General features: G+C 44.5%; 3 protein-coding genes across 9 annotated transcripts in view; 2 read left to right on the forward strand and 1 right to left on the reverse strand.

Moving 5' to 3' along the window:
• LOC109470062 (cyclic nucleotide-gated cation channel beta-1-like) overlaps positions 1–7,741 on the reverse strand; it is a 55,923-nt gene extending 48,182 nt beyond the window's left edge. Inside the window, exon 1 of the mRNA XM_019768864.1 lies at positions 7,594–7,741. The gene's annotated coding sequence lies outside the window, so the exon portion shown is untranslated. The remainder of the gene's footprint in view (positions 1–7,593) is intronic.
• Positions 474–11,575, forward strand: LOC109470713 (ETS domain-containing protein Elk-3-like). Of its 3 annotated transcripts, none has more exons than XM_019769782.1 (5): positions 474–685; positions 4,244–4,391; positions 6,292–6,390; positions 7,767–7,888; positions 9,207–11,575. In XM_019769782.1, the coding sequence occupies exons 2-5, from the start codon at positions 4,385–4,387 to the stop codon at positions 10,266–10,268; spliced, it is 1,290 nt and encodes a 429-aa protein (XP_019625341.1). In that variant the 5' UTR covers positions 474–685; positions 4,244–4,384; the 3' UTR covers positions 10,269–11,575. The 3 variants fall into 3 exon arrangements, with proteins under 3 accessions (XP_019625341.1, XP_019625348.1, XP_019625334.1); XM_019769789.1 differs by lacking the exon at positions 474–685 and adding an exon at positions 1,156–1,312; XM_019769775.1 differs by lacking the exons at positions 474–685; positions 4,244–4,391 and adding an exon at positions 5,153–5,558.
• A 5,957-nt stretch (positions 11,576–17,532) lies between these two features.
• LOC109471153 lies at positions 17,533–27,655 on the forward strand. 5 transcript variants are annotated; one of them, XM_019770455.1, is made up of 4 exons: positions 17,604–18,274; positions 22,958–23,052; positions 26,228–26,318; positions 26,358–27,655. In XM_019770455.1, the coding sequence occupies exons 3-4, from the start codon at positions 26,286–26,288 to the stop codon at positions 26,865–26,867; spliced, it is 543 nt and encodes a 180-aa protein (XP_019626014.1). In that variant the 5' UTR covers positions 17,604–18,274; positions 22,958–23,052; positions 26,228–26,285; the 3' UTR covers positions 26,868–27,655. The 5 variants fall into 5 exon arrangements, with proteins under 5 accessions (XP_019625996.1, XP_019625977.1, XP_019626014.1 ...); XM_019770437.1 differs by having other exon boundaries at positions 17,533–18,278; positions 26,228–27,655; XM_019770418.1 differs by having other exon boundaries at positions 17,533–18,274; positions 26,228–27,655.
• The last annotated feature ends 317 nt before the right edge of the window (positions 27,656–27,972 follow it).

Consider the following 27,972-nt stretch of genomic DNA (forward strand, 5'->3'; position numbering starts at 1 on the left):
CACTATATAACATTAGCAAAATTTGCAGAAGTTCTTTTTTTTGCAAGGGATTGTCCATTAATCTACTACTCTTAAGGGGGCTTAGAAAAAGTTTGCAAAGCGATATTTTTGTAATGTGATATAATCCGTGATACAGAAGACTCGACGTTCGTTTTTCTATTTTAGTTCATCTAAAATTCACGTTTTAAGACCAAAGGCCCCTTCCGCGCATATACATCAAGTACTATCCCTGAAACTCAAGGTGCGCCGCCTAGCTATGAAGTAACACACCAACAATGCAAACACACGATACGGTCCGCGGCGCGGGCCAATGGCGAGGCTCCCTACCCGCCGTGACCTCACCCAACATCTACGTCAACTATTTAATGAGGGTGTTTCCCGGCTTCCTGTGGTTTTGCGCATGTTTAAACACCTCAGACCGCCACTTCCTGAGCAGTACGACTCACCCCCTTTTGCTGTCTGTGTGGTGCGTTCCCCCAGTACTTGTCTTGTCTTTACACCGATCAGTCGCGTATCTGGAGTATACTATACCATACTACAGTTCAGAGTTTAACAACCGCCAGACCTAACGGCAGCGCCTACACCTGGAATTATACGTGACGTGTGTTCCGATCGACTGTCTGCCAACTGGATTTACGGAATTCTTAAGGGTCTTAGAGTCTTTGTACAGGCGTGCGTCAACACGGTAAGAGCCGCGCGCTGCTCCATTGTCTCATTGCTTAGACATCCAGCTAGCCTCTCTATAGTATAAAAGCTTTTTTAAGTTCGGTCAACTACCAAAGCTGTGTAGATGTGATTAAGGTGTTTTATTAATGACGTGCGATGATAAACTCTTAATGATAGGTATTTAGTCTATGTATAGGATGAAATGAAGGCTATTTCTGTAGTTCTCTGTACATGTATTCCACGGACTCAACCGTCTGTGGCGATGTCTTGGCGTTTGGTAAGCCCACTCGCTTAATGTGAAGAGACAGTGAACGGTGAACGTTAAGAGGGTCAAGTGTAAAGTTTAGGCTGAAGCTACGCGGAGATAATACAGTCGTAGCGAGGCACGTCATAGCCTTGATGTGTATAGCCTACCCAACCGGCCGTCGGCCCAGCGAGCTGACGTCACAGACGGAAGTGTGTATTTCCGGGATCGTGTCGTGTGTGTCTGGTTTTGCGCGAGCTTCTTGGAGAACGCCGCCTGTTCAAACACTCCGTCCGTCCGGCGGGTAACGGTACAGGTGTTCGGCCGCCGCAGCGTCGCCTCTCGAGCAGCTCTCACGAGGACGCACAGGTTGTCGGCGGTGGCTAGCTGCCAAAAAAGCAGGTGTGTATGCGTTCACGTTCCCCGGCTTGGCTCGTTACGTTAGTGTAGGGTTTAACTTTTGTTGTGGCCTGTCCCGGCGGCATGAGGCGGCCAAAGACGCGCACACACACACACATGGCGGGAACACTTGTAGGTCAGCACTGGTCTGCTCTCGCAGACCGACCCGGATATCCTGTCCCGCCGAAAACACGGCGAAGGATTGTTTGGACGGCGAGACAGGAGCGTAACCTTTTCCTTGTTGCTTATTTGATGAGAGATCAATGGCTTTTAGAAAAGCCTTCCCTTGTGAAAGACTCTTTGCACTCCTACTCCTTTCGGCATGCAGCGGCCGGCGGTCTTTCATATTTATATGTATGATGTCTACGTGACGTACAGCACAGTGTCCTTTTACTACAATGTGAAGGACTTCGGACGTTCGGACGTTCTGTTATTTTGTCCAGCTCTGTACGCAGAGGGCTGCTTGTGGTCGCAAAAAAAACCCAACCTGTATGTCTAGCAGCTTCAGCTCTGCTTTGCTATACGACGTCATGTAGCCATAATATTAGAGCCGTCATAGTCAATACCCTTTGCTTCTATGTTTCCTAGATCTAGATCTCAGACATTCCCCAGACGTCATAGTGTAACATTTGCGTGAGACAAAACTGCGGCCGTGCATGTCTAGACCTCAGGTGTAGCTCACGGCCAAAGACCGACCCAGACGACCCAGTGTAGTCTATCTGCCCACAGCCCCCGGCCCAGACCCCGACGCAGGAACTCTTTTGGGTCTAAACCGGAGTCGAACCGGATATCCGGTGTGGTCTGTCGCGTGGTGGCGGCGAGAACCGCTAACAGCCCGTGAGGAGGCTATAATTGAGAAGGCTTGGAGTCGCCTCTGAGGCAGAACCGCCTTGGTAGACGGGGAGAGGGTTGATGTGGAGGTGCGTGGGAGGAACTGTGTTTGTCTCAAGAATTTACAGAACTGGAAGCGGAACGGGAAGACTTGTTGCAGTTTTAGCTCCACCTGTGATTGTTTGCGTGGACTAATATCAGTGGTGCGGGGTACAGCGGCGTCGATCAGGGCACAGGTCTGTGTATGTGATTTATCCTCCCGTTTCAAGCTTTAGATCCGTCGTTTTCTGCCAGTGTGGATTGCACGTATGTTGTTTTAAGTCGTAATCCTTCGGTACGTCAAAACAAGGTATATATTCACATGGGACTGCGTCTCGCGTGGGCTTGAAACATTTCTGCTTCTCACTGAGGGCCGTCCTTGATGGGCGCGTAGACAAATTGGCGGCCCACAGGAAGTACTGGCGGGCAGGGACTAGTGTATGTAGTAACAGACATCAAGGACGTCTGTATATATACCTATAGAATGTCATTGCAGATCTTAATTCACTCTACCCAAGGTTTGTAAACCTCTTGTCACATAATACGCCTTTTTACTCGGCTTGCACGTCCTTGATATATCTACCTTGCATAGATAGGTTCGACTCTGGCGGTTTGAAACAGAGTACAGATGTTGTTGTTCTCGTACAATCAGTTTGCTGTGTTTACCTCTGAAATAAGGTGTTGGTTTTTAAGAGCTACTCTCCTTCCTAATCTCCGAGAAAATCGGCTCAATATTTCACGCGGTTCGTCGGCGTTTTGTACCTCTTTTCTAGTGGTCCGTGTTTCAGTAGCTCTTCTCATTCTCCAAAGCAGAAACGATTAAAAAAGACGCACTAAATGCCGTAAAAAACAGACACTTGGCCCGAGCTGAATCCTACATCTGCTTGGAGATTATTTTGAAACGAAGGGGGGGGGTCGCTTTCGTAAACTTGCATCAGGTCGCGACGGTTCAATGGGCATGGGTCAAGTGCAAAAACTGTTTACTAGTATTTTATTTACTCCTCAAAAGGTAATGGCTGCCTAATCTCTGAAGCAGATCTCGGGGAGAAAAACATACGTTTTCTGACAGCCAGCCGCCTCCAAGAAGCCCGGCTGTCAGAAAATGGTACGATCTTCCACTCCGATATTTGTATTTACTTGTGTACAACCATCAAAGATGTGTTGGGCGTCGAAGCTCACCACGCCTTTCTTAATGATAAAAAAGAACTAGTATATTGCAAAATGTTTACAAGACTTCTTTCTTATAAATAAATCTTTCACCTTAAGCTTGTTTTAGCGTTTGAAGAAGTGATCTACAGACTTCTCTGTAGGCTGAATAAATAGAAGAAATCGGTCTAAAGAGAGAAGTTGGCCTGCCAGAGAGGGTTAATTTGCTGCATCGGGAGGATGCTCTGGCCATGCCATTAAATCCCCCTTTTAGACCGATTTCTACTATTTAATTTATTCAGCCTGCAAACTTCGGAGTCTGCTGGAGACTAGTGATCTACCATGTTGTCTACGTAGATGTGCATACCAGTAAGTACGTGGTTTGATTGACAGTCCCTGAGGATGTTTTCAACAGAACTCTCCTCGTGTTCTTTCCCACGTACTGATTAACAGATAACACCGGTGTGCGCGCGAAGAAAACCACCGGACGTTTCCGAGAAAAACACGTGGCTATAGCAAGATGACTTGAGTTTTACTGACCAAAAAAGCAAAACTGTTTCCCATCTCTTTTATTTGATAAACAGACCTGATAATGATAAATATATTCTATGGCGATTTCATTCCATTATATCTCGTATGCTCCCCTATGTGACTGGTGCAAAGACGCGTAAGCGTACGACGTCATAAATGCTCGCTGCTACGCACGGGAAAATTAACCTTCCAGTTACGCAACAGAAATTTCTGGAAAGTTATATAACATGGATAATAAGAAAGTTACTGTCGTTCACAAAAGCATGGCTCATAAAGTGGATTACCTATTGGCCCCTGAGCGGGGCGTTTCGTCAGAAAACTGCATCTGCAACTGCGTTTGATACCAAATAAGGCTGCCGTGGGCTAACGGTGTATTTTTCTCTTCAGTCCCGCTTAAAGGAGGAGTTGTCCGCAAGGCGACAACAGCCAGACCGAGCGGGGGTGTGAGCATCACTGATAGGGATACGGCCGGGAGATCTAACGTTGGATTTAACCACCGCACGGCCGTGAACTTTGCAGTCTACAACGATGCAAGGTGAGCAGCTGCATGTGTTTCTTTTTGGCTGGTAGTCGCTCTGTGTGTTTTAAAATTTCTCTATCGTATCTTCTTCGAAAACTGTATTGAGCAGAACTTGTAGAACGTCCTTGAGCAGAATGGTTATATTCGTATGTGCGGTATTGGATTTGCTACATACAGGTATCATATGATTCACCGTGAGTTTGGAAATAGAATACAAACTGCGGTACTATTGTGTTTGTATTTGTATAATGCCACCGATATCTATATATGGACGGGTATGTTCCATATACGGTACCCATCAAGGTGTGTACAGTGGGTGTGTACTACTACATATCACGCGATGTGTTATTTAGGGCTCATTTATAGGTCCAAGAAATTACTATAGTTCCTGTCAACATCTATTTTGGGAGCTACCCATTGTGCGATAGTACGTCGGTATAGCTTTTTTACTCCTCTTTGTTGATCGCTGCATGTACGTACTTAGGAGAAAACGCGTGTTGTTGTATAAGCCGGTCTCTTGCCCCGGCGGAAATCGTCTATAATGAAGGGTGACGGAAGCAGGTGTTGACATTCCAGTGGTTAAGGAGGGGGGTTGTATACTTCAAACCCTAGCGGAAGCGTTTAACAGGTTTGGCAAGGTCATATATTCATAGCGTTACAAAGCAAATGTCGTTGTAGAAAAGATCCATTCCGGTAATGAGGTCGATTTCAATCGATCTGAAAAGTAGAGCCTGATAGGTTGCCACTATCGAAAAATTAGACGAGCTTCCGCGACCCCCACTTTGAGAGTGGTATCGTCCTGGCAACGTTTAGTCACGACCCGGCGACAAGTGCGTCAGCGGTGACGTCATGCGGCCCATCCCACGCCGCGCGGCTCTGTGCGCTGACGTGGGCGCGCCGATTTAGCAACATGACAGCATTCAGGGCGGAGAAAGGGCTCCGGAAGACAATACCAACACAATCCCGCGTGCAGCGAAGATAGCACTACACCCGCCAGTGTCAGCGAGCAGCGCCAGCGATAGGACGTACGAGTAACACGCTCAGCCCACCTGTTAGACTCGTACTACGTTCCCATACCTTATCTGTTACTACTACTACAGTACTAGGGTCTGTTTGGTTTGCGGCGTGTAGCAACTTTACAACCGTGTGTCAGCATGTGTCAGACCGAGGAGGATTACTCAGGTATTTACGTGTATTTTTGTGCGGCTGTAATTCGGTGCATGATTTATATACGATTGTATATTTTTGTCGAAAATTGATTCTACAGGTTTGATAGTAGAAGCCGGAGTGGCTGATTGTTTTGTTAGGTCTTGGTTTGTATTCAACGACGAGAAAGCATCGTATGTTTCAACGATCGTTAGGGGATTTTTAAAATTATTTTTTCGTGTTGTCAGTATCGTAGCTCTCCGCCTACAATTCTCACCTGGAATTTCCAGACAGCCCTCGCTAGCTACGGTGACGTTCGCTCGGGTATTTCCCCCCGAGATCTGCCGCATTTTACGCTCGTCACGGGGCGACCGTAATACAGACGCGCGCACGTACCTGACGTCAAACGCCACGTTAAATATTTCACTCGGATTATCCCACATTTGCCGTCGTAAAACCCCCGTGTTTAAGGTGCTTACACCGGCGACACGTATTAGTGACAATATGCCTGGAGTAAGGAAGCTATTTCCGGTGGTTACCGGACCGGAAGTAAACTTCCGGTCCTTGTCCCAGAAAATGCGCCAATGTCGGGTAACCAGGCGACCGGAAGCGATGCCCTTAAATGGGTAAAGCCTTCCGCGAATCGCTTCTTCCTTGTCGACTCAAGTCGGTTTTCTTTAGCGGCGTGCCCAGATCTCGGCAGTCCTACAGTAGTGTGTGTTCGACCGCGGTAACTTCCGGACATTGATCGCGGCTTGTTTTGTTACAGATTCGAGAGACATGGGCGACCTGTGCGAGCCTCCTGCCAAGAAACTTTGCGTCGAACGCCTGACGGAGGTCGACTCGACCGTAACTGTTAGACCAAAAGGTGAGTTATTTGTATGTTCTTTTGTTTGGAGCAACAACTTGGAGTAGAAATTAGGAGAACACTTGAGAACTCATACTCGTACATTTCGGCGAGTGTCCCAAAAATATCAGTAGTATAACTGACTGTCTCTCCCTTTCCATCGTGGGAAAGTAGAAAAGACAGACAATGTATTTATACGAATACCTAGGACATTATGCAGTCCTTGCGAATACGAAACCCGGAAATATCTGCCAAGGGGCGTGGGAGGATTTTTTAAATCTAAAATCGTTCATCTTCCCACCCGAATTCTTGAAATAGGCTAGCCCGGTGTAAAGCCGTACCAGCTGGTTGTTGTAGTAGAGGCTAGACGGGCGCACAACCATCGATGGATTCCGTACTGGTAGCTGGTATGCAAAATAGTAAGCCAGGCTTTGGGACAACACGTAGGGCCCGGCCACTTGATGTTCGAGGGGGGAAATAAAATCAAATCTACCAGTATCCTCAGACGATTCTAATCCTCTTATAAAAGATAATGTTATTTTCCATAAAACTGGGGGTGTGATGCCCACTTCCTTCTTGTGGTGTCACATCGACAAACGGTTTCACAAGTTCAAACCACCTGTTCAATACCTGCGAGGATTTTAATCTTGCCGGGGCGTTATAATCTCGCTGGTTTTAGGTTTTAGGGCAATATCTGTGGGCGGCAGGTGTTTTGAGAACCGATAACGAACCACTGAAGACTGACAACGAGACATTTATTATCGCACAATGCCTCTCGATTACTGGCACCGTGCCTCGGACTGAACAAGGTCGTGACATTCAGAATGTACAGACCGTGACATCGTGAATAACATTTTCGCAGAAAAGCGGAGTCTGCAATGCAGCAATGCTGATCCCGATACCAAGAACCGCAGCTTCCGTTAATGAAAATTAGCTGAACACGACCAAGCATTGGCTGGTGTCCATCAGTACCATTAGCCTGCGTGCTGGGAAAATAACACATGTAGAAATTGGGCCCAAAGAGTACAGTGATTTGCCAAGGAGTTAGGCCGACTATGACAGTTCGCTGTTTCTGATGGGCCAGCGAGCTTAAAGATCCCAGTAGCAAATCGGATGGCACCCAGGCTAAAGAGTGCCCGTGGTTAGCTATTGCATACAATATCAAATTTGAAATGAAATCATGCATTCCATGTGGTAGAAGAAAAAAACCGTTATAAGACTTACCTTAGCAGTGTTAGCACCCTAGTTCCTCCCGTGCATATTTTATTGTACATCGGGCCGCCCCTTTCCACCTTGTGCGCTTCTGTGCCTGTACTATTGGTTCAGATCTTTCTCCTTCCAGGTCAGCCTTGCCCTTCCCCCGTTGTAAGACTTACATATGTCGTCCTGTGTTGCAGGTATGGAGCCTAATCTGACGCTGTGGCAGTTCCTGCTGGAGCTGTTACTGGATCCGAAGAACGCCAATCTCATCGCCTGGACGTCCAACGACGGCGAGTTCAAACTGAATAGTGCGGAAGAGGTGAGATATTTTTTTCCTTTTTTTTTACATTATTCAGAAAAATTGTTTTTATAGAAATAAATTATTGGATATACATGCACAATGATTACACAGGCACACTGTTCAAACAAACCGGTGACCAGAAAGCAAGAACCAGAAAACAATGATAATCATACAATTAAAATGTGAGAGGTGAAAGATGTTTTTTCATCTTTTTTCTTGGCCTTTATTTGCATATTTTTTAGAAATTTCATAGAAATGAACGGATGTGTATGACGCAGGCACAATAATCAAATAAACCGGGAACAATGATAAAGTACAATTAGGATGTGAGAGGTGAGAGATGTTTACGATAAGATAGTCTGACGCTCTAGCTTGTTTTCACAACAAACCCAGCAAATACTCCCTGATAAACAGTACTTCGAAACTCGAAAGGAGAGGGCAAAAGTTCACAAACATCCTGCATGGCTTGGTCATGTTTGTTTGTTGATGGCTCTGTGATGTTTTGTCTTAAATGGAATAGGTGATTGTGAAAATGCAAACGTACTTGAGACAAAATCTTCAAATACAGCAAAACACAATATTACATTGCAGCAAATGAGTTTTTTTTTTCAAAATGCGTATACAATTTCAACGAGGTATTTTCATACTTGTTCACCGAAAGCTTGTTGCCAAAAATATACAGTACAGTACAGTACCGCCCTTGCTCTAGTATCGACATCACTCTGTGATCTAAAAACAGCTTCCCAGTCCCTCCACTGGCTGTTTTTCATAATCCCTGTGATCTGCTATATTTGTAACCCGCATATAACCCACGTGCGTATTTCCGGTGCGTATGCTTGTGCGTACACAGGATGTCTCCATAATCACTTAGGTAGCCAATATACGGTGTGCGTTATTGGGTCTCCGGATATGCAATAGGGTCAAGCAAATTTGATCGGTGTTAAGTATTTATAGTCCTATTTTTGGCTGTCTTTACGATAGCTGGAAGTCAACAAAGTCTGATGGTGATTATGATTAGGTCATGACGTCACAGAAAATGAATTTTAGCGAGCTGAAAATTTCTGTTTTTCTGGTTCTGCAAGTAGCACATGTAGGTGATTTGGATGTCGCAAGAGGCCTTTTGATTTGCATATCATGTCCCCGTCCCACTCACCCCGAGCAGAGCATAGGGGCGGTGCCCATCGCCATTTCTGTAGCCCTTGGGTCACACAGTTGTGCAAGCACTACAGCAAGGGGCTAAACCGCTGGTAGTGTTGTGTGTTTGACCTTCCCACACACTTTCTCATAGATGCTGTAGCTGACTAGATATTCATCGCTGTAATATTTATGTTGACAGGTGGCCCGACTGTGGGGTTTGAGAAAGAACAAGACCAACATGAACTACGACAAGTTGTCGCGGGCCCTGCGCTACTACTACGACAAGAACATCATCAAGAAGGTGATGGGGCAGAAGTTCGTCTACAAGTTCGTCAACCTGCCCGCCATCCTGAAACCTGACGTGAAGCCGTCCCTCCACCCGATCGCGCCGGACGTCGGGCGCTCCTCTCCCCACCAACATCAGCAGCACAGCCTAGCGGCCATGCAGGGGTACAGCAGCGGCGCCAACACGCACGCGCAGAACGCGTCGGTCATGACGTCACAGCACCCCCACTCCTCGGGAGGAGTAGGAGGAGAGAGCGTGGCGCACCTGAGCGGCCACCACGCGGCCATGAACACTGCAAACTTGAGCGTGCCCCAGCTGCACCTGTCCGCCGACCGCCCGCACCCGCGGCCACATTCCCAGCCCTGCGCCACCCAGTCCGTGCCGGTCAGCCTGCAGTTCCGTACCGCCACGCCAGAGGCCCTCAGGCGCAGCAGCCCCCACATTGCCGCCACCACCGTCTTCAACCCAGTCACCACCTCCAAGTCGTTCGAATTCCACCACCAGGTGCCCAGGGCGTCGTCGGCGGGCCACCCCGTCGTGCAGAGCACCGCCGCCTCCACCATCCACCGCCCGGCCGTGTCCCGTCACAGGCCGCACTTCATCTCCATCCCCAACATCATCAGCGTGGACTCCCCCATCAAGAGCCCCACCCTGACCACCAGACCGACCGGCGCACCCGACAGCCTCACCACCACACACTTCAGCACCCAGACGCCCATCATGGTCACCTCGTCCCCCTCCCCGCTCATCCCTAACCAGACCGGCACCCCGGTCATCCCGCTCCACTTCTGGAGCACCCTGTCCCCCGCCGCCGCCCTCAGCCCCCGATTCACCCCCTCCTCCAACCACTTCCAGTTCCCCGCCATCACCGGCTCCGGCCCCGTGCCTGTCGCCATCGGCGTCCCCGTCAACTCCTTCACGGGCGTCCCGCTGTCCCCCCTCATCCTGTCCCCGGGATTTCAGAAGGTCTACTGACTGACCGACGAGGACCAAAACAGGAGTGGACCAAGCAACTCCCGATCCCCTTCCCCCGAAGCAACCCTCTAACACTCCAACCACACAACCTTCTCCAAAAACCGCGATCTTTCGCAGGGATGAAAAACTGAGCGCTGGACGCCAGTGAACTGAATGAATGGAAAGAAGAACTTTTTTCATTAGCTTGAATTTGCAATTCAGTAGATTTCGTAGAATTTGTACAAGAACCGCGCAGGTTGTCTTTGGAACCACTCTTTGTAAATTGCCACGAAATTCCACGAGTGACAACTTTGAACACGTTGTTAATGAGGACCAACTAGTAGGAGGGCGTTGTAAAGTCTACTTTTGCCAAAATTATTTGAGACATTTCACATGACTTCTTCTCATATTAGCAGCTTAATTTGGTGGTAGAACTTGGACCACAAAGACGATTTCGTCTGAGGCTGTTTTTTGTTTATCGTTTGTGACCGTTCAAAGAACGAAGCTGTATAAAAAAATATAAGTCTTGGAATTCAGTCAAAGAAGTAACCGAGATCCCTTTGTAAAGTTTAGACAACTTCAGACATGAAAGTCTGATACAATACTCTTGCCTCAGCATAGCCCAACCTGTTGAACTGCTTCTTTGACTGAGTTCAGATATTGTATGTTCATGTGATATTAAAATGTATTTATATAAGTTTTGTGCCGTTGATAGAAATATTTATTCTGGTCATATTGTATGTTACTTTGTAAAAGTGATGTATCACAAAATGATCTTCGTCGGATATTTTATGACATTATCCCGTAGTTAAAGTGAAAGTGACGAATCATTCTGTAAAATTCTTCTGTGATTTCAAGACAGCATATTTTTCTACTTATATCGTACTGTAAGAGTCGTGCCCTTGTTTGAGACCGTCGACTGAGGTTAACCCCGCTTTAGTATCTCCCGTATTTGTGTAGTATTCAGGACTGACTTCTGGCCAAACGTGCCAACTTTGATTGCATTTTGGTAGTGAAAACACTTGCACAAACGATCTCAGCATACATTTCCTTTATGGTAAAGTTTGTTGATGTTAAATCGAAGGAGTATTCCACAGATAGAGTTTGACTTGGTCACCCAACGATGGGGGTCCATTCTGGTCTTGTTGCGACGCCTTCTACATACACGATTTTGTCAGGAGAATAACGGGGTGAACGAAAAGCCATGATTTTTGGATGGCGGAAAGCCTAGTGGTGTAAAAAGTGCACGCAGTACGATGGGGCATTTTGAAAATATTTGTAAAGCTCTCCTTGCTATTGCTTGATATAATAAAGACTTTTATGACGTATATGGCCGACTGAAGTGTTTTCCTTGTGACTGTCTAGAACGAGCGCTTTGGCATGGTACGTTTATATAATTGAAATGGATAATCCACTGTCAGCTAGGATCTATACGTACAATGTGATTCACTTTGATCTAAAAATAACGATAAATATATAGTCTTTCTATTGGTAAAAGCGATAAATATATAGTATTTCTATTGGTAAAAGAATCTCTCCTTATTGAAAAGCGAGATTAGATAGGCAGATCGCATGTGCAGTATTTCGTCGATGCATAATGAATTCGAAGGCAGAGATCCAGAGTAGTCGAGGTAGCGTTAAATATGATATGACTTAGTCTAGTGTGGAGAAGTTCTAATGAGAAGAATATATTCTTTGCAAAATGAAGCGATCTTTAATTGCAATCTAGAGAACATAAACTGCTATATGAAACTAAAATGTATAAAATTAGGAAAAGCTTACAATGTACAAATAACCATAAGTGGTTATTTCTCCTACTTTGGGACCAAAAATGCGGTTTCCACAGTTATTAAAACTGACATTCTCTTAATTCTCTTAATGATCTGCTTGGAGATTAACATTCTCTGTGATCCAGACACTTCAGAGACTAGCCAACAACAACTCCATATTTGGTAACGCCTGAGATAATAGTATATATCTCTTAATTCCCGTTCTGTCCCATACGGTCGCAATTACGAGATGCTACAATAACCGTGCAATATAAAGAAAAATACTGAAGTTAGGCTTCCGTATGCGTAATGAGCATATTTCTCCTTTTCTGTCTTGCTTTTCGGCGGTACATGACTGTTTAGTGCTGTTCCAGCGCGCTGAGGATGGGACCCGGGATGTTTTTTCTCTCCCCGCCGCTCTGACGCACGGACGTCTCTCGGAGCAACCCGCCGGACGTCATCAGTCCACGTGCGCGCCGCCGCACACGTCACTCGTTACGCAATTCCGGAACTTACTTCCCCTCGCGCCGGCTGGTGAATAAATTAAAGGGAAACGCGGCTGTAATATTGTAATGGTTGGGATGGCGCGTGTACGAAACACGCCAGCGCCTAGGCCCATCACCAATGAAGATCTCATGCTTTTTGGAGCGAGGATTTGCGAGCTGTTTTTAATATAATATTCAACGATAATCTACGTAGCCGTTCCAATATAATTCAACGGTTGAGGATTGTTACCGAATCATTCGCAGAACGCAATTGGTCGCTTTACCCTACGGAACATGTGTTATTTGTTATCTTGACTGCATCGTTAAGCGTTACTAACAAATTCTTCATATCGCGTGGCCAGATTTGTTTGCCCAAAACTCACTAGCGTAGTGCATATAGCGTCAATTTATCGTTAAGGGGGCACACCCCAGTTTATTTGGCGTCTCTATTCGAAGCTGCACACCCTCAAATCTAGCGACCGTGTCTGGCGTGGAATAATTCGGAAGGAGAATAACTGTATATGGGACGAAAGGATATCTCTTCAGCTACAAGACCAGCTGAGTTTGGTTTCTTCAACCTTTTTAATTTTGGTAAAATCAACGGGAAAAACATTATTTTCACTCCAAAATTAATGCCCAAAATTGCGAATTTTCGCGTAGGATAATCCCATAGAAAAAAATTTTCCGGCAAAAATGACTGATGCTGGCAGAAAGACCCAAGCCTTGACTATACCCGAGTAAATTATAAAGAAAATTCTAGTACTGTAATTTTTTTAATCGTCCACGGCGCGAGGGGTTGCAAATCCGCTACTAGGAAGGCGCAGAGCGAAATCTAGGTCAAACGGGCGGATTACACTTGGCGCGCAAGGATACCCGGAAGTAAGGTTCGAAGCCAAAAGAAATTTTCACCCCAAAATCACCATTTCTTACACTCTTCAGCCATGTTAATGTTTAATGATACTTCGTGCCAGTTTATGAGAAATGTCACATCAAACTTGGGCCCTCAAAACCCCTTCGTCACTTTTTTTCAACGGACTATCGTGGACCCCTGTCGCGGAAGAACTGGGGTGTGCACCGTTAAGCGTTGCCGGCCCTCGCCATGGTCTAGTTATTACTAGTACCATTGTCGTCGCCTTCTAAATTCACAGTTAAGCGTTGCCAGGATCCCCCCATACAGAGCCTCCCTGATATCCCGGTTTCCGGAGGACAAGGACATGTGGTAACCGTGAAGTGAAGAGATGAGATCGCTGACTGAGAGGACGGTGACTCCGGGAAAACTGCAGCAGGTTGTTCTGCAAGTCTGCGTGAGCTGAGAGCATTATCGCGAGGATATGTAACGTTACATGTACATATATATACAGTCTTTATCAACACAACAAATAAATACAGCGACTTTCGTAACGCTTCTCATTTTATCGTGAACAATTTATTATAAAGTGACGTTCATCTTCAATCTCACTTGGACAGAATAGGTCTGGGGGGAATCTATTATACCTTCCGATTTTCACATTTGTTTTCTTGTTTGTTTGTTTGTTTGTTTTCAATTTTGAGAACATGCGGAACACGCCTGTGGAATATATTGTATTTAACGATGTCACCATTCCAGCAATGAGCGCCTGACCAACTTGACCGTCACAGTACTAGGGACAGAGGAAAAAAGCCCCTTTCTTAATGCGTACCATAAATGTTATTACGTCCGATGCACTTGCGTTGGCCATTGTGTATCATCAGAGACGTCTACTGACTTCACATCGCATAACACGATTCGAGTGATGATCTGCAGTACTCGACAGAGTCGTTGGAGGTCTCTTTTCACCCTGCTATTGGAACCTATGCCTGTGGTTCCGCTTTTCCGACAAGACAGATGTAAATGTCAAAAGACCAATACTGTAGAAATCTCATGATAAACCAAGGTTGCTTGCTCACCAGACGGAGGATTATGGAAGGGAACGGATCTAGTCAAGATGATAAACGTCATGGCGCATGAAGCTACAGAATTGTGTATTTTTATATCAGATCCAGACAAATTGATCTCTACAACTGTCTAGCCAAGAAGGAGATAACTTCCAGACGTTTTGGGTGTCATCCATCACATTTCTTCAACGGTAAGGAATAATCTACTAATTCTAGACGTCGTAGCTAAAAAAAATGAATTCCAGATTTTTGAGTGGTGAAATCTCTATGATAAAAAGGAATCGTAATGAAATGTCACAAACCCCCTCCTCCTGGATTGACACTGATAAGTGCATAATAATCCCGTCACGAAAGCGACGTATTCCCAAGTCATTTCCCGCTCCCCACCCAGCGTAAAAGGTAATGTTTGACCTTTTATGTAAGAAAGGGTTATAAAGGGTAACCCTGCGTTGTCCTTGTAAAATTAAAGGTAGATTCCATGTAGACAGTTAACTTTCATGGTCTGCCGTGTCCCGAATGTTGAAGTCATCGTGCAATAATTCGTGCAAATGTTACTTTGGGCAAAGATCACGCAAGGGAAATCTCAAACTTTACGGTCTGTGGCGCTTAGATTGCTTCTAACGGGCTTCTCAGGTCTCTGAAAAAAGGAAGGAAATTTGCCAAACTGAAGCCGACCACGGGTACAATTTGCAACCTGGTGATCACGATTGTGTGTCCCTGGCTGGGTAAATTCTCTGGTTTGCTATTCAGTTTATTTTTGTCAATTTCTGACATTTTCTCAGCAATCTGGAGAGCCTGGTAGAGCCATATGCGCTTCGGAGGGGGCCCGAGACGATATAACTTCATTCAGCTTGTTACAGTTGTACATGGATTATGGAGCAAAAATAGGTATATACTGTATATATGTTTGCTAATTATAAGTACGGATCATAATAAACTCAAACTTAAACTCCTTCCCTAGCAAATCCTGAAAGAAGACAAGAATATCTTGATTCGGACTACTCTCCAAGCAGAGGTTGTGGGGGAATGATCGTTACATCTTTATATATGGCCGTTTAGAGCTTCTCTGGCTAATGGATACTGCTTGGCCAATTTGATACTGTCTTTTTGCCACCGAGAGGGATCTGCTTGGAGATTAGATTCGGACTAGATCACAAGAACGGAGAACCGCACGATTGTGTCTTTGTTCAAACCCGCTATGATATGAATTAATTTCTGCTCACTGCGCCTCCATGCGCGGTCACAGCCGGAAATCCCAACTGGCGTTCTTCCATCAGAGGCAATTTGTGATTAGCGAATCAAGCTCCCTTAAAAATGATGAAGCAATATTTGATAGCTTTGGGACGCCCTGATTATCCGCTGCAGGTAATTAGATATGATGTTGGAACCCAATAGGTTATACGTTAGAATAAATGGATGGGCACGTTGCGAATGCGAAATGCACATTTGTTGCCTACTTATACTGCAACGGCGCAGGTAAGCTGCATATTGTCACGGTGATATCTCGTACTGATTTGATGTATAATTGCTAACCCTTCTAATGAAAGCGTACACGTCCACGCATTCGCTTCTTAGTGATTTGTTTTCAGCGACAAAATATATATTCCATATGCCCATAGATCCTTGATACAACTACCTTATAAAATGTCCGTGAAAATCACCATCTTTCTGTACAAATAAGGCATAGCAGTTGTCCTCAACTGAGGTGAAGCATTGTGCTTTTTTATGTAGCTTGCGGTAAAACGTGGCTTCGCTACAGCTCGCGATTTTAACCGTATTTGAACAAAATACTGCCGACTTGTCTCACATCCTTTGATTCGGGGCCAAACCCTTGATATTAGGACATTTTATGAAAGACACCGCGTAAGGACAGGGATAATCCCTCCCCGCTATATTGGGGATTACGTGGAGATGTGAATAGCTAAATTTCGGATTGGATCTGTGAGCAAATAAGGCAAGATCCACGGCTGAACAGGCCGCCAAATTATTCACTCTGAGCAGGTAGTATATAAATGTAATCCCGACAACGAGCGATGTTTTAGAGGGACCGTCCATTGTTGGAATGTACGGTGCAAGACGTGACCGATGAAGCTCATTGAAGTGTATGCATGTACCCTTATCTTTGATATTATCGTATTCATTATATTGTAACGCAAAACATGTTTCGCTTCTGAATCTACATTTATTTTGTTAGGCGCTTTGATAACTATCTTGTAATTAAACAAGTGAATGATTTGTTTGCATCTATAAGAACAATGGACACTATCTTATAATACGATCATACTGTAACGCAAAACAGTTCACACCTCAATATCTATATTTAGGTTCAAGCTATTCCACTGAGAGAACGAATCTGATGCTTTATTGTGATTGAAAAGTTTCATGATTTATCTGTGTGAAGGAGACAGAAGGTGCCATGTGAGCTAAAACTCAGCCTAAGCTTGCTCAAAACCACTGTGTGTATCTGATAGATTCTGTCGAAAGCACGGGTTCTCTGCATACTAAGATATCTTAAGTATAAAAAAACATTCTGTTAACTGATATATTTTGCCAGTCTGACCCTTACCTCCTCCCTCGTGGCAATGAAAAGCGGCCTACATGTCGATCTGAGCTTCTCATGAATAAAGAATGGTTCAAAGAAAAAAAAAACTGTTTATTCATATTTCTGCCTTCATGTAAGACCGAAGGATACTTTGTCCAAGGAGGTTAAAATCGTTTAAGCTTCTTGCCCCAATTGTTCAGGCACAGGTTCAGGTGCAGACCTGTAGCTGTACCTGTACCTGATGTTACGTCTGGGAACGACTCGCCGAAGCGTAGACTGTAGATTATACACAAGGAGCTTAAATATACATGAAAAAGGTAGTGTTGTCTTCTTTGTGGGAAATTAAAAAGAAAAAAGATGGCGCCCAGACGTTACATAAATGGTTATTAAATACCCTATGAGACTATAATCACGTCTATTGTATTGGCTTGTAAGGCGCTGCGACTGCTGTATTGTTGTCAGAAGTATATGGGAGACCGCCACTTGTTATCCAACTTGTTAACCGGCCTCATGCATTGTATAAGTGTCGCTTTTATTAGAATATACAGCGTCTTGTGTATAATGGGTCTGGTTCTAAAGCACGCGCCGTGTTATGTTATGTTACCAGGCAACGATCCACAATTACATTCCTCCATGCCTCCTCCCCCCAGATGTGTACTGAACCGCCCCTGGATTGTGGCTGCATGTTGCCGGAACCCGGCTCGAGAGCGCATAAGGGCAGGGAGTGGTTTGAACGAGACAGGTGTTTTCAACAAATCATACGTGAGCCAGAGACTCGCGCGTACGTGGACGTGGGGAAGGAAACTCGCCGCCTGGTCCCGCAAACTGGGACAATCAAACATTTCGCGGGCACGTCTTGTTTGATCGGGAACAATACAGGACGTGTCCGCGTGGCCCGGCGGCCATAGACGGGCTCCATAGCACCAACACGACCCGGTCGCTCGCAGCGGGTCCGCCTTGGGCAATCTGTGCGCGGGAAGAAGAATGGAAAACTTCAACCGAGAAGCCAGCTTTCACTGACGAGACGAACAAACGTAATTTTTCTTTCGTCTGCCGCGTTCTTCATGTTGATGTTTTGTGGCGAGACTACAGACAACGTCGTCCCAGAGGACAGGTGTAACTGGGCGTCTCCCCACTGTCTCTAAGGAAGAACACAGGGTAATCGTCTTCGTCTGATATCATCTCCTTATTTCCATATCTCGCGGGAAAGGAGCTTCAGTTAATCGGGAGATCAGCCTGCTCTGTCTGAGATATATCCCGCCAAATTCACAACCACGGCTGTCGGACAAATACGAGGCAGACGGAGAGGCAAAACAGGTAGGTAAGATATATTGCGTCATGCAACCCATATACTTTATGTTTGTATGTCAAAGTCAAAGTGTGCTTGTGTATACGCATGTGTGTGTGTGTGTGTGTGTGTGTGTGTGTGTGTGTGTGTGTGTGTGTGTATTCATGATCATACCTCAAAAACAATGTCTCTGACAAGTCAATGGTGGATTAGCCATTTGGGTATTCGTAGTCAACTGAAGTGTTCCATTTCCACAATCGATTATCTTTTTGTGCAAGTCACTATTTTACACAAGAGCCCCCTGAGTGATAGGTATTTGTCAGACAATGGCCTTGAAGGGGGCTTAAACGTACATAAAGGATACATTCGATGTATACGTCTGGTGTCTACTGTTTCTATCGCAGCAACAGTTTTTCACACCGTTTGAAAGAAGTCGTGCCGAGTAATCATGCTATGTCACGACTCTGACCATAATCGGAGATTTGGGGTCACGTAAATCCACAATAAGGTTAACATATATATGACAATGCGTCATGCATTTTGTCAGTTGATTAGCAGTAAAGGTTTAGCAGTTACAGCAGGTACAGCCAGAAAAGATTTGCGTGAGGTAAAGGACATGCATAGGATACTATTATCTTTTTTATCAGCTTCTGAATACTAGTGATTTTTAATCACTTTAATATTTGCCAAAAGTAATGATACAAAGTCGTCATACCTAACCGACACGTCTTTGACCTGACGTACAGCACGTATGTCACGCAGAATTTTCTCTCCACATTCCTGGAAAGACATTGGCCCCTAAAGCAGTACGTGTTGGCCTTCAAAACTGTCTGGAAATTTCTATGTGCTAGTATTGTATTCAGCGAAGGGTATAGTTGAAAATCATTCCAAAGTATAATGTCGCCAGAGAAGAACGCCGACAGCTTAACTGTTACAAAGATAAACAGACTTGTTACAGGTATGTTCTTTAATACATAGCATATGTTACGAAGTACTGGCATTAACGTCAAATGTCTGTGGTGATTACCCTGATAAAACGATTCGCCCCCCCCCATCACTTCTCCCTTCTTCATGGTACTGCATACCAGAATGTCTACAACAATTGTGTTGATGACCGATTATATTCATTTGATCTCCTGATAGAAAAAGGGGATTTAATTACTATGTTTTGCTGAAAAGAACACAAACAAGACGCCCCCACAAAATGTAATCAACGCTTAACTCGTCGACTTCCATCAACGCATGATAAGAAATGCCTTTTCCATTTTCTTAATTTGAACAAGGAGGTTGAAAACAGGAATGAGACGATTTTACGATATCCTGTGTCATTTTTCAAATAAACGTGCACCAAAATACTGCTAATCCAACTACCTGAAAAAGGGATGGATCAGGTGAACTGTAGAACTGTGCAAAATTTGGTATGAGGGAAAGTAGAATCTATTGATTATCATGCATTTCAGAACATTTGACTGAGAAAATTGACACAGAAAATACCAGTATTGACTCAACATAAGACAATCCATTGGCACCTCTTATTTTCCTTACCGGATTGCAGACATATAGATCTAAAAGCAGCTGTTGGACTTTCCCTTATAGTACACTTTCTGGCACTTCTGCACTAAGCATACTCCTGTTGGATAAACCCACAGCTATTATGAATGAATGACTGAATGAATGAATGAAATCGAAGAATGAATGAACGAACGAAAGACCTTTATTGTAAACGTTTATGCTTTTACAAGCTAAATATAGGTTATGTATGAAGCATGCGCAGAGGTAAAAATTATGATAGTATCTTACTAAAAATATACACCCTAATGTGAACTACTATTTACAGGTTCAACTTCTTATATACAGTTGTAGATGTATGATTATGGTACACCCTTTCCCGCGGTGTAAAAGGAACCTCCCCTAAGCTGCCGCAAGCTTACTTACTACAAACGGTGAGTGGAATAGACACCCCAGACTGACTCTGCAAAAGGTGTCATCCTCGATACATGTTGGCGGAACACTGTACGGATTGAATCGCTCGGTAAGCGTGCCGGCGTCGTAGCAACATCAGGATTCAAGTGTAAAACCCCGACGCCAAATGTTATGCGAGGGTCAACATGAGAATTCGGGTCAAAAGGTTCGAACGACACACCTAGTGCTTGCCTGTTGATGTCTGCCAGCGTTTAGTTGTTTTGTCAGGGAGTTGCTGAACCGACCTTTAAACAGGCTTTCTTCAGTGATTTGGTCCAAAAACAAGTCTTTACAGACAGAAATGTCCATTTCCTGCTACTGAAAGTATCAAAGAACGCAAGAAAAGCTTTAACCGTGGTACATGTACAAGTATGATGGTAGATTGATCATTGATGACGTTATCTTCATATACAAAACAACGGAAACCCCAAGTACCCCAACAGTTGACTCTGTTTTGTAAATTTACAAAGTATTATAGTGTCAGTACAGTCCATAACATCAATTAGCGGAACACGATATAAACAATGGCTTTTACTTTTCTACGTTACGGGAAAGCACTTGTGGGTCATTGACACACGTCATATATCACTCCTGTGTTTGGGAAAAGCCACTAACCCCTTCGTGTCTTAATTAATTGGTAGAAATGAGGGTGTTTGTGTGTACATAGTTCGCCGGTCTTTGATCCCGGTCGGCTGAACTGTGAACCCACATAAATAACGTACGAACAAGGCTGGAGGGGCCTTCTAGAATCGCACTCAAGTCACGCTCGATTTAAAACTCGTACAAACTTCGTGGTATAATACACATTTCTCTGTTTTCATTAGGAAGATTTTGAACTAACTTCAATCTTACTGACGCAAGCAAGAAGCACGGTAGAGTTGAAAACTTCTCAGTCGTGCCAAAGTTGAAAGCACAGGAAAACCGCGATCCGGTGTTCCATTGTTGCGTGGTAGAAAACATTGCGACGTCATTGCCTGTTCGAGAGTGTTTACCGTATTGTGCCGACAAAATGAATGACGTAGGTTGTATTGTTCGAGAGCCCTGCGCTTTCTCTGATGCCCTCTGGAAACGGCTAAACAAATCACACACAAACACATCAATTTCTGCTTATCACAATAACACATCGCAAAAAGTTACGGGGACATCCGATCCAAATACAAGTGTTTCCACTCGCGTGTTTCTCAACTTGAGTGGCTGATTTTGTGTAACAAAGCAAGGTAAAACACAACATTATGTCGTCACGGCAAATATTGTTTACGACCATTCTAACTATAATACTCAGCCGGCTACGTGCAAGTCAGCACCGGCTACTTTCCACATGCTGAAACAATTCTTCACACTATATATCTAAAACTGCTTACGGCTTCCAAAAGGATCCCTGAGGAACGTTACATTGGAGACCTGCAGCTTTCTTGCTCTAAGACAGGCAAGTATAACCGAAAATTCGGTTACTCGGAACTTCAGCTCGCATCGACCTTGAAGTAATGTTCGTCTGATTGTCAAGGTCAGGTAGTTATAGATGGGTTGGATCAGCATTATTGTAGGCGCATTCCGATTTCCATGGAAGTGACAAATGGACTCCTAATGGTTCAAAATGACTATAAACATGAGCCGTGGGGCATGAGTTACGTTTGCAGATAAAGATTATCATAGACATTATACTTACAGAACAGACTTGGAAATTCGCCCCCAAGCGTCCTGTGCAATCTCGAAACATTAGGGAAAGTCGATGAATGTGAAGGTATTGGGCGTTAGTGGGTTCTAATATAGGCAATGCGGATTTTCGCTGCATAGAAACCGGTTGGTACTGGTACAGGTCGGTCGATACTAAAAAGCAAACGATGAAGCCCTTCTCCACAATTTGCACATCATTGTCCTTTCTGGAGCGTAGTTCCCAAAAATGAATAAGACGCAACGAATAAAATCACCGAACTATTCAATTTCATATCAATTTTTCGACGTCACATTTTAATTTTTTCTGAAAAAAAAACTTAAACCTCTTATACATGTTACTATATTTTTCTACCTGTATCGCATTTACACCAGTCTGACTATGATATGAAAAATAGTAAAATTAGGCCAATGATTTGTCACGGGAGTTTCATTCGATATGTTACCCGTAACAACAACACACCCTCATGGCCAATTATTCATCCTGGTTTTGCCGAATTCTATTGTCCAATGTAAAAACCCATTGGGAAAACCTGGTGGACGCTAATTTGACACTTACTAAAAGAGAACTTTTATCTAAAAAGAGTATTCTTATGGGAAATAGAAATGCAGGTCAGTCATCGCTTTTGAAGTCCAATTTGAACGTATTTATGATTTGTGACAAAAACAACAACAACGTTTGCGTATCAGAAAACTTCCCAAGAGTACATTACTCCGTCACGACCTCGGGACAACAACACTGAAACAGAAGCTACACCCATTCACCGGAGGATGCTTCTATACTTAACGATCTTTCCCCGGCGATCTTCTGATCCCTGACCAATGATGAGTCAACGGTAGTCTTGCGGCACTGACATAACAGCCTGGTGGTGTTAGCCGGTAGCACGCAGTACATGTACCACACACACCACCACCAGCGCGTTACCAAGGCAACCGTGGAACAAGAATCGTTCGAAATTCGGGTCTGGAACGGTGACAGAAACCGTCGTGCTGTGAGTGTATGCCAGACCGGACAGGTTGTTTGAGGCAACATTACCGATGTACGTGTAACCTGTGATGTTTACGTGTTGCTCTGGCAGGTGTGGCGACGTCCTGGGGCGAGATGACATGTAGAAGGATGCGCTCAAGACTTCACCGGGACTGAAGGAGGAATCCCCATCTCCTTAACTCTCAGGTAACGTCTTGAAGATTGAATCGAACTGTATGGATGTTGTTGACCTTGTTAACCTTGTCTAGTATCGACTTCAAAGTAGACGACGATAAATTCTAGGAACCGGTCTCTGGAGCTCAAACATATGCCAGCAGTATGCAATTATATCTTCATGTAAACGTGCGATTCATATATCTAAAACATGGAATCTTAAATATTTCTTGCAAATAACGTTATAATGTTAGACTCAAACTCCAGGCCAACAGATACCATTCAAATTATCAAAGTTTCATTCATTTATAGTGGGAGAGAAGCAGGTGCAAATTTGTAGCTTTTTTTCAAATCTGCACAAAGCAATTCAGTAACACCAAAAGGGCCAGTTTTATTGTAGGTTTTAGCCTTGTAAGGTTGAGTAGAAGGTATGTGAAGGTCAATAAATGAACAGAATGTGTAAACACGAGAACTGTCAGGTATACATAACAGCGTATAGGGCGATGTGGGAAAGACCAGCTGTAACAGCACTGTTTTTATTAATTTAGTTATTTTGTACATGTCATGAATGGGGCAAAATGTGACAGGATGCAATGTAGTCAGCCCACCACGACATCTGTTTAGGGGTTCTATCCTGCGGTGTAACGCTCACGTTTTAAATGATTCATCAGTGTGATTACCACTAGCTTGGTGAGCACTTCATCATACTCATGATAGCGCCTAGAGCTAAGGTATTATCTATAGTGACATGTTTTGATGTTTTGTGGTATTGTCGCCCTGGCAACAGACAGTTGACATGCACAGTCGTGATTAGCCAACTCATCTGGCAAATCAGTCATCCTCTTTTGCACAATTTCTCCACTCACTCGGCCGCCGATTGCTGCACTGCGGGAACGTATAATTGGGCCCGATTCTGGCTTCTCACTAGCTCCGGATGACATGTCAGGTCATCCCTAGGTTTTCTGAGTCTCGATTATTTTCCTTTCACCTGCCGACAGGTCCGTCATATTAATAGGGGTCACTCCCGGTGCCATCACGATCCGAGCGTAGCAACAATTCAAAACGGCGGCGGTTGAAAAGCGAATGTGAAGGTTGGGAAATGAACTCCGAGACCGTGAACTTTTCACGATCCAGGATAATTACTAGTACCTAACGGGGGAGGGAGGTAGGCAAATTTTGAAAGCAACAATTTGTGAATCTTTGCCATTTTTCGATCGACTTTATTTCAATTTTTTTTGTTAACTAAAAAGAATATTCAATGTGTACAAACATCGCGCAATACAGTAAGCAGAACAATTAGCATGAATCTGCCATGTCGATATTGACATGGCTAACATACAAACGTAAAGCCATCTATTCGCATCAGCTTGCACGGGTAGCTACTAGCAAGGGAGATTTTTCATGTCAAAGCAAGGAATATCGATACTCCCGGGTCACATCACCTTAAATGCACTCTAGTCGCGCGCTTCTACGGAAAATGCGATTCGGGAACGACCAGAAAGATCGTGGACTGATGTACACTACGTAGCATTATACGTGTTTATACATATATATCTCTGGCAATATAAATGTCCTGTAGAACATAAGAGCTGATAAGTAAACTTGTCAAACCGACGACGCTAGGGACCAATCGTACTTTGATAATTTCATCCATATGTTCTCCTCATGATTCTGTGCTGCTCGTAGTGTTTTCTGGGCTGGAGGGCCTGTAATATTGACTTTCATCATGTTTCATTCACATCTGGATTGTCGGGGACCGTGGTTTCAGTTTCCTTCTTCTATTTTTGCAATCCTTCATCTATTTCTGCAATTTTTCAGCACAGATATTGAAAATAAACCGGGGATGATAGCAAGTAATTCGATAAGAACAGCCCCGAGTCCTGGGGCGAGTTTAGCACCATGTTCCCGGGGAGATGTTAACCTGATTACGCCGTGCGTGGGATTGTCCCGCCGCTAATATTAGCCTGAATCTCTGTGGTGGAGGTTTTATGTACTTTGATAGCTTATCAAAATTTGATGTTACTCCTAGGAGGAAGTCAATGGCCTTCGATGTTGTGGTTAGTTGTATGTGTTCGTACGTTCGTAGTTATATAATTCACGATCTCTTTGCTGCAATCGTATGTAGTTTGGTGTAGTATGCGCGAGATGATGCACTCTGTTTCTTTAACACTGTAGTACTCTTTATAGGTAATATGATATTACAAAACAACGTCCCCATCTTGAAGGTTTGAAATGGTATCAAAAGGCATCTTTGGTAAGATAAAACTTTCATACTCTTTTTCTCTGTGTTTGTGTCAACCATGCGTATGTGAAATATCATCGAGCATGTCGGTAGTGAGGGAGGGTCCTTGTCGGAGGTTTGTGTTTCTACGGACTCTTGTTGCATCTTGATATTAAAAAATTGTCTTCTCGTCATTCGTATGGTAGTATTTAATTTACGATTTGGACATACCAGAAAGAAGAAAATTTGCTCAAAACAGTTGAACGACAAACGACAACACAGAAAGGAAAACACGATTGTTTTAACATTCCTGAATGCACACTTCACCCACGACCCCCTCATAACCACGAACTTGGAACTTTGATGCCATTTTATTGTGTTTTTAAGATTCAGCTGCATGTATATGATCTCACAAGAACGTGCCGTCGACTTGCGTACGGCGTGTCTCGGCCGAATGATTGATCGTAAACGCTACTTGAGGGAATTGGTTTCTTGTAGCCGTTCGGCAAACCGGTGTACGGGGGCGGTCCTTACATTAAGCGGGTTATTAGAATGGCAAAGACTGCTGCTGACAGGATTTGGGACTGAGGGTATGGTGAACAGAAGGGAACCCTTTCAGACCGCACTTTTATTCAACGCTTTGATATCTTAGAAAGATAGAAGTGCGCCGTTTGAAATACGGATGTCTTTGAAAAACTCGCCATACGACTACTACCTCTCCAGCTCATTATTGATATATTCAGCAGCCTGATATATTTACGTTTGAAGGCGTGCATGTAAAGTCCTGGCACGAAGTTGATTGACCCGCATAATGCATGGTGTGTGTGAGTCGTGGTGGTACTGAATGCTTCATTGCTTCAGGTTCTCAGAATTTCACTTAAAACCAGGAAATGCCTAGATTACCGTGTATTTCTTAACGTTATATACGAGTGCGTGTGTTGATTGTGCGATGCTTGAAATTAATGGGGCCCTTTTTCTTCTTTACAGATTGGGCGGTCAGGCTGAGGGCACGCAGCTCGAGTGGTTGGCGATCTGTTTTGTAAACATGGACACGGGTGAGGTCGCGGTGGGAGGCGACGTCGGGCCACGGGCAGACACCGGAGTAGCGGGGACCAAGTTCGGGATGTCTTCTTCTTTCGAGTCCAAGCGTCCGAGTGTTTCGTTCAGCCAGGTCGAGGAAGACTCGGAGGACAAACCCAAGAGCAAGCTGCCGAAGGACGCGGCGGACGTGAGAGAGATGTCGGCACAGATCGTCGCGGACGTCTTGGCCAGGTCCGTTCTAGAACACCTGATCGTGAACCAGAAGAGATTGGGACTGAGCGTGGAGGCACTGACCGCGGCGCGGGCGGCCGCACACTGGGCGGCGTGCAGGCCAGCGGCGCCCTGCTTACAAAACCCCGAGGCGGCGGCATGGGAGGTCATACAGGCCGCCAACAAAGCCTCGAGAGCGAGCCAGGCCGCCACAGACGCGAAATTAACCACGAAAGATGCCGATAAAAACTCTGAAGTTGGGAAAACAAACGGGAAAAACGGACTTTCAGTGGCGAACGGGACAAATGGTAGGACTAAAGAGAACGGCACCCGTCCGAAGAAGACATTTAGGAGCAAAACATGCATCATTTTGTGACTTTTGTTATTTGCACCTGCTGCAGGGGTTTAATCTCCTGTATTGACATCGTCTCAGCTGTTTGCACAAAATCAATCGTAATGACAGGAAACGTCTTTTGTGTACGTGAATGAGAATCATAATGACCAAAGGAAGCCTTTTCAGCACCAGGGACAGCATAGCTCTTGTGTCCATTATTGTGTTTTCTGGATTGGAAAGAAAAAGGAGCCGTATTTTTTCAGCTGCTCGTAAGATTTTCAAACAAATCCCCATGTTCGCATATGTTGCTAATTATTGACATATCTACCGCCAAATGTTGTGATATAACGATGTTTTGTAACTGTTCAAAGAGTCTTAGACGAAAGTAGTGCCATAGACGTGTACTGTTACGTGCTGTCTGCTGCTCACCAGGGTAGGATTTCTACACCTCGACCTTTGACCAGGCTGTGACGTCAATCGAGCATGTTGAAATCCCACGTATGTGCCGTATTGTGCCGTGTTGTTGCCTAGTAACCAGATTCAGACATGATTAAAAATGACGACGCTGTTGTAAGAGCAGGATATTGCCCGAGCAGCTTTGAATTCCATGTCCACACATCAAATGTTTGTTACATTTTTGTATTGAACGTTTATTGAAGATTTTCAGGGGGGCATTTATCGCGCATTTTATTGTAATATTGTACAACAGTGTATGTATTTCTTATGAGATACATGTATATATGCTTATTCTGATTGGTTCTTATGCAGTTCTCATGTGATTGAGAATCCCCCCCCCCCCAGACAATGAATGAATTATATCGCTTTGAAACAACAAAGCTCGTATCGCCATCTTATTGCTGAGATCACGTAGCGTAGCGTAGCGTAATATTTTCCTTGGCCCACTTGTCGTTATATTGTACAAGGCTCAATGACTACCTTCATCTGTAAACTCTTATTGTTTGGTTTAGGGAAAGAAATATGGTTTTATAGTTAGTTCTACACGAAATTGATGACAGGTTTAAAATTATCTGATTACATCACCACACCGTATTCTACATCAGCATCTGGTCGGGTAAAACAGAAACTTCGGAGATACATACACCTACAAATCTGGCAGCTTGTTTTGTGTCTATCTGCGACCCGTTTT

This window comes from Branchiostoma belcheri, unplaced genomic scaffold (genome assembly GCF_001625305.1).
Source record: "Branchiostoma belcheri isolate BF01 breed outbred unplaced genomic scaffold, Haploidv18h27 scaffold10, whole genome shotgun sequence".
Classification (NCBI taxonomy): domain Eukaryota; kingdom Metazoa; phylum Chordata; class Leptocardii; order Amphioxiformes; family Branchiostomatidae; genus Branchiostoma; species Branchiostoma belcheri.

What these genes read in the sequence shown, in the direction of transcription:
- LOC109470713 (XM_019769775.1), top strand. Translation starts at nt 5,531, where the DNA reads ATGTGTCAGACCGAGGAGGATTACTCAG. An exon ending in GACCGAGGAGGATTACTCAG is followed by an intron (nt 5,559 to 6,291) that starts GTATTTACGTGT and finishes GTTTTGTTACAG; the next exon opens with ATTCGAGAGACATGGGCGAC. An exon ending in AACTGAATAGTGCGGAAGAG is followed by an intron (nt 7,889 to 9,206) that starts GTGAGATATTTT and finishes TTATGTTGACAG; the next exon opens with GTGGCCCGACTGTGGGGTTT.
- LOC109471153 (XM_019770437.1), top strand. Translation starts at nt 26,286, where the DNA reads ATGGACACGGGTGAGGTCGCGGTGGGAGGCGACGTCGGGCCACGGGCA.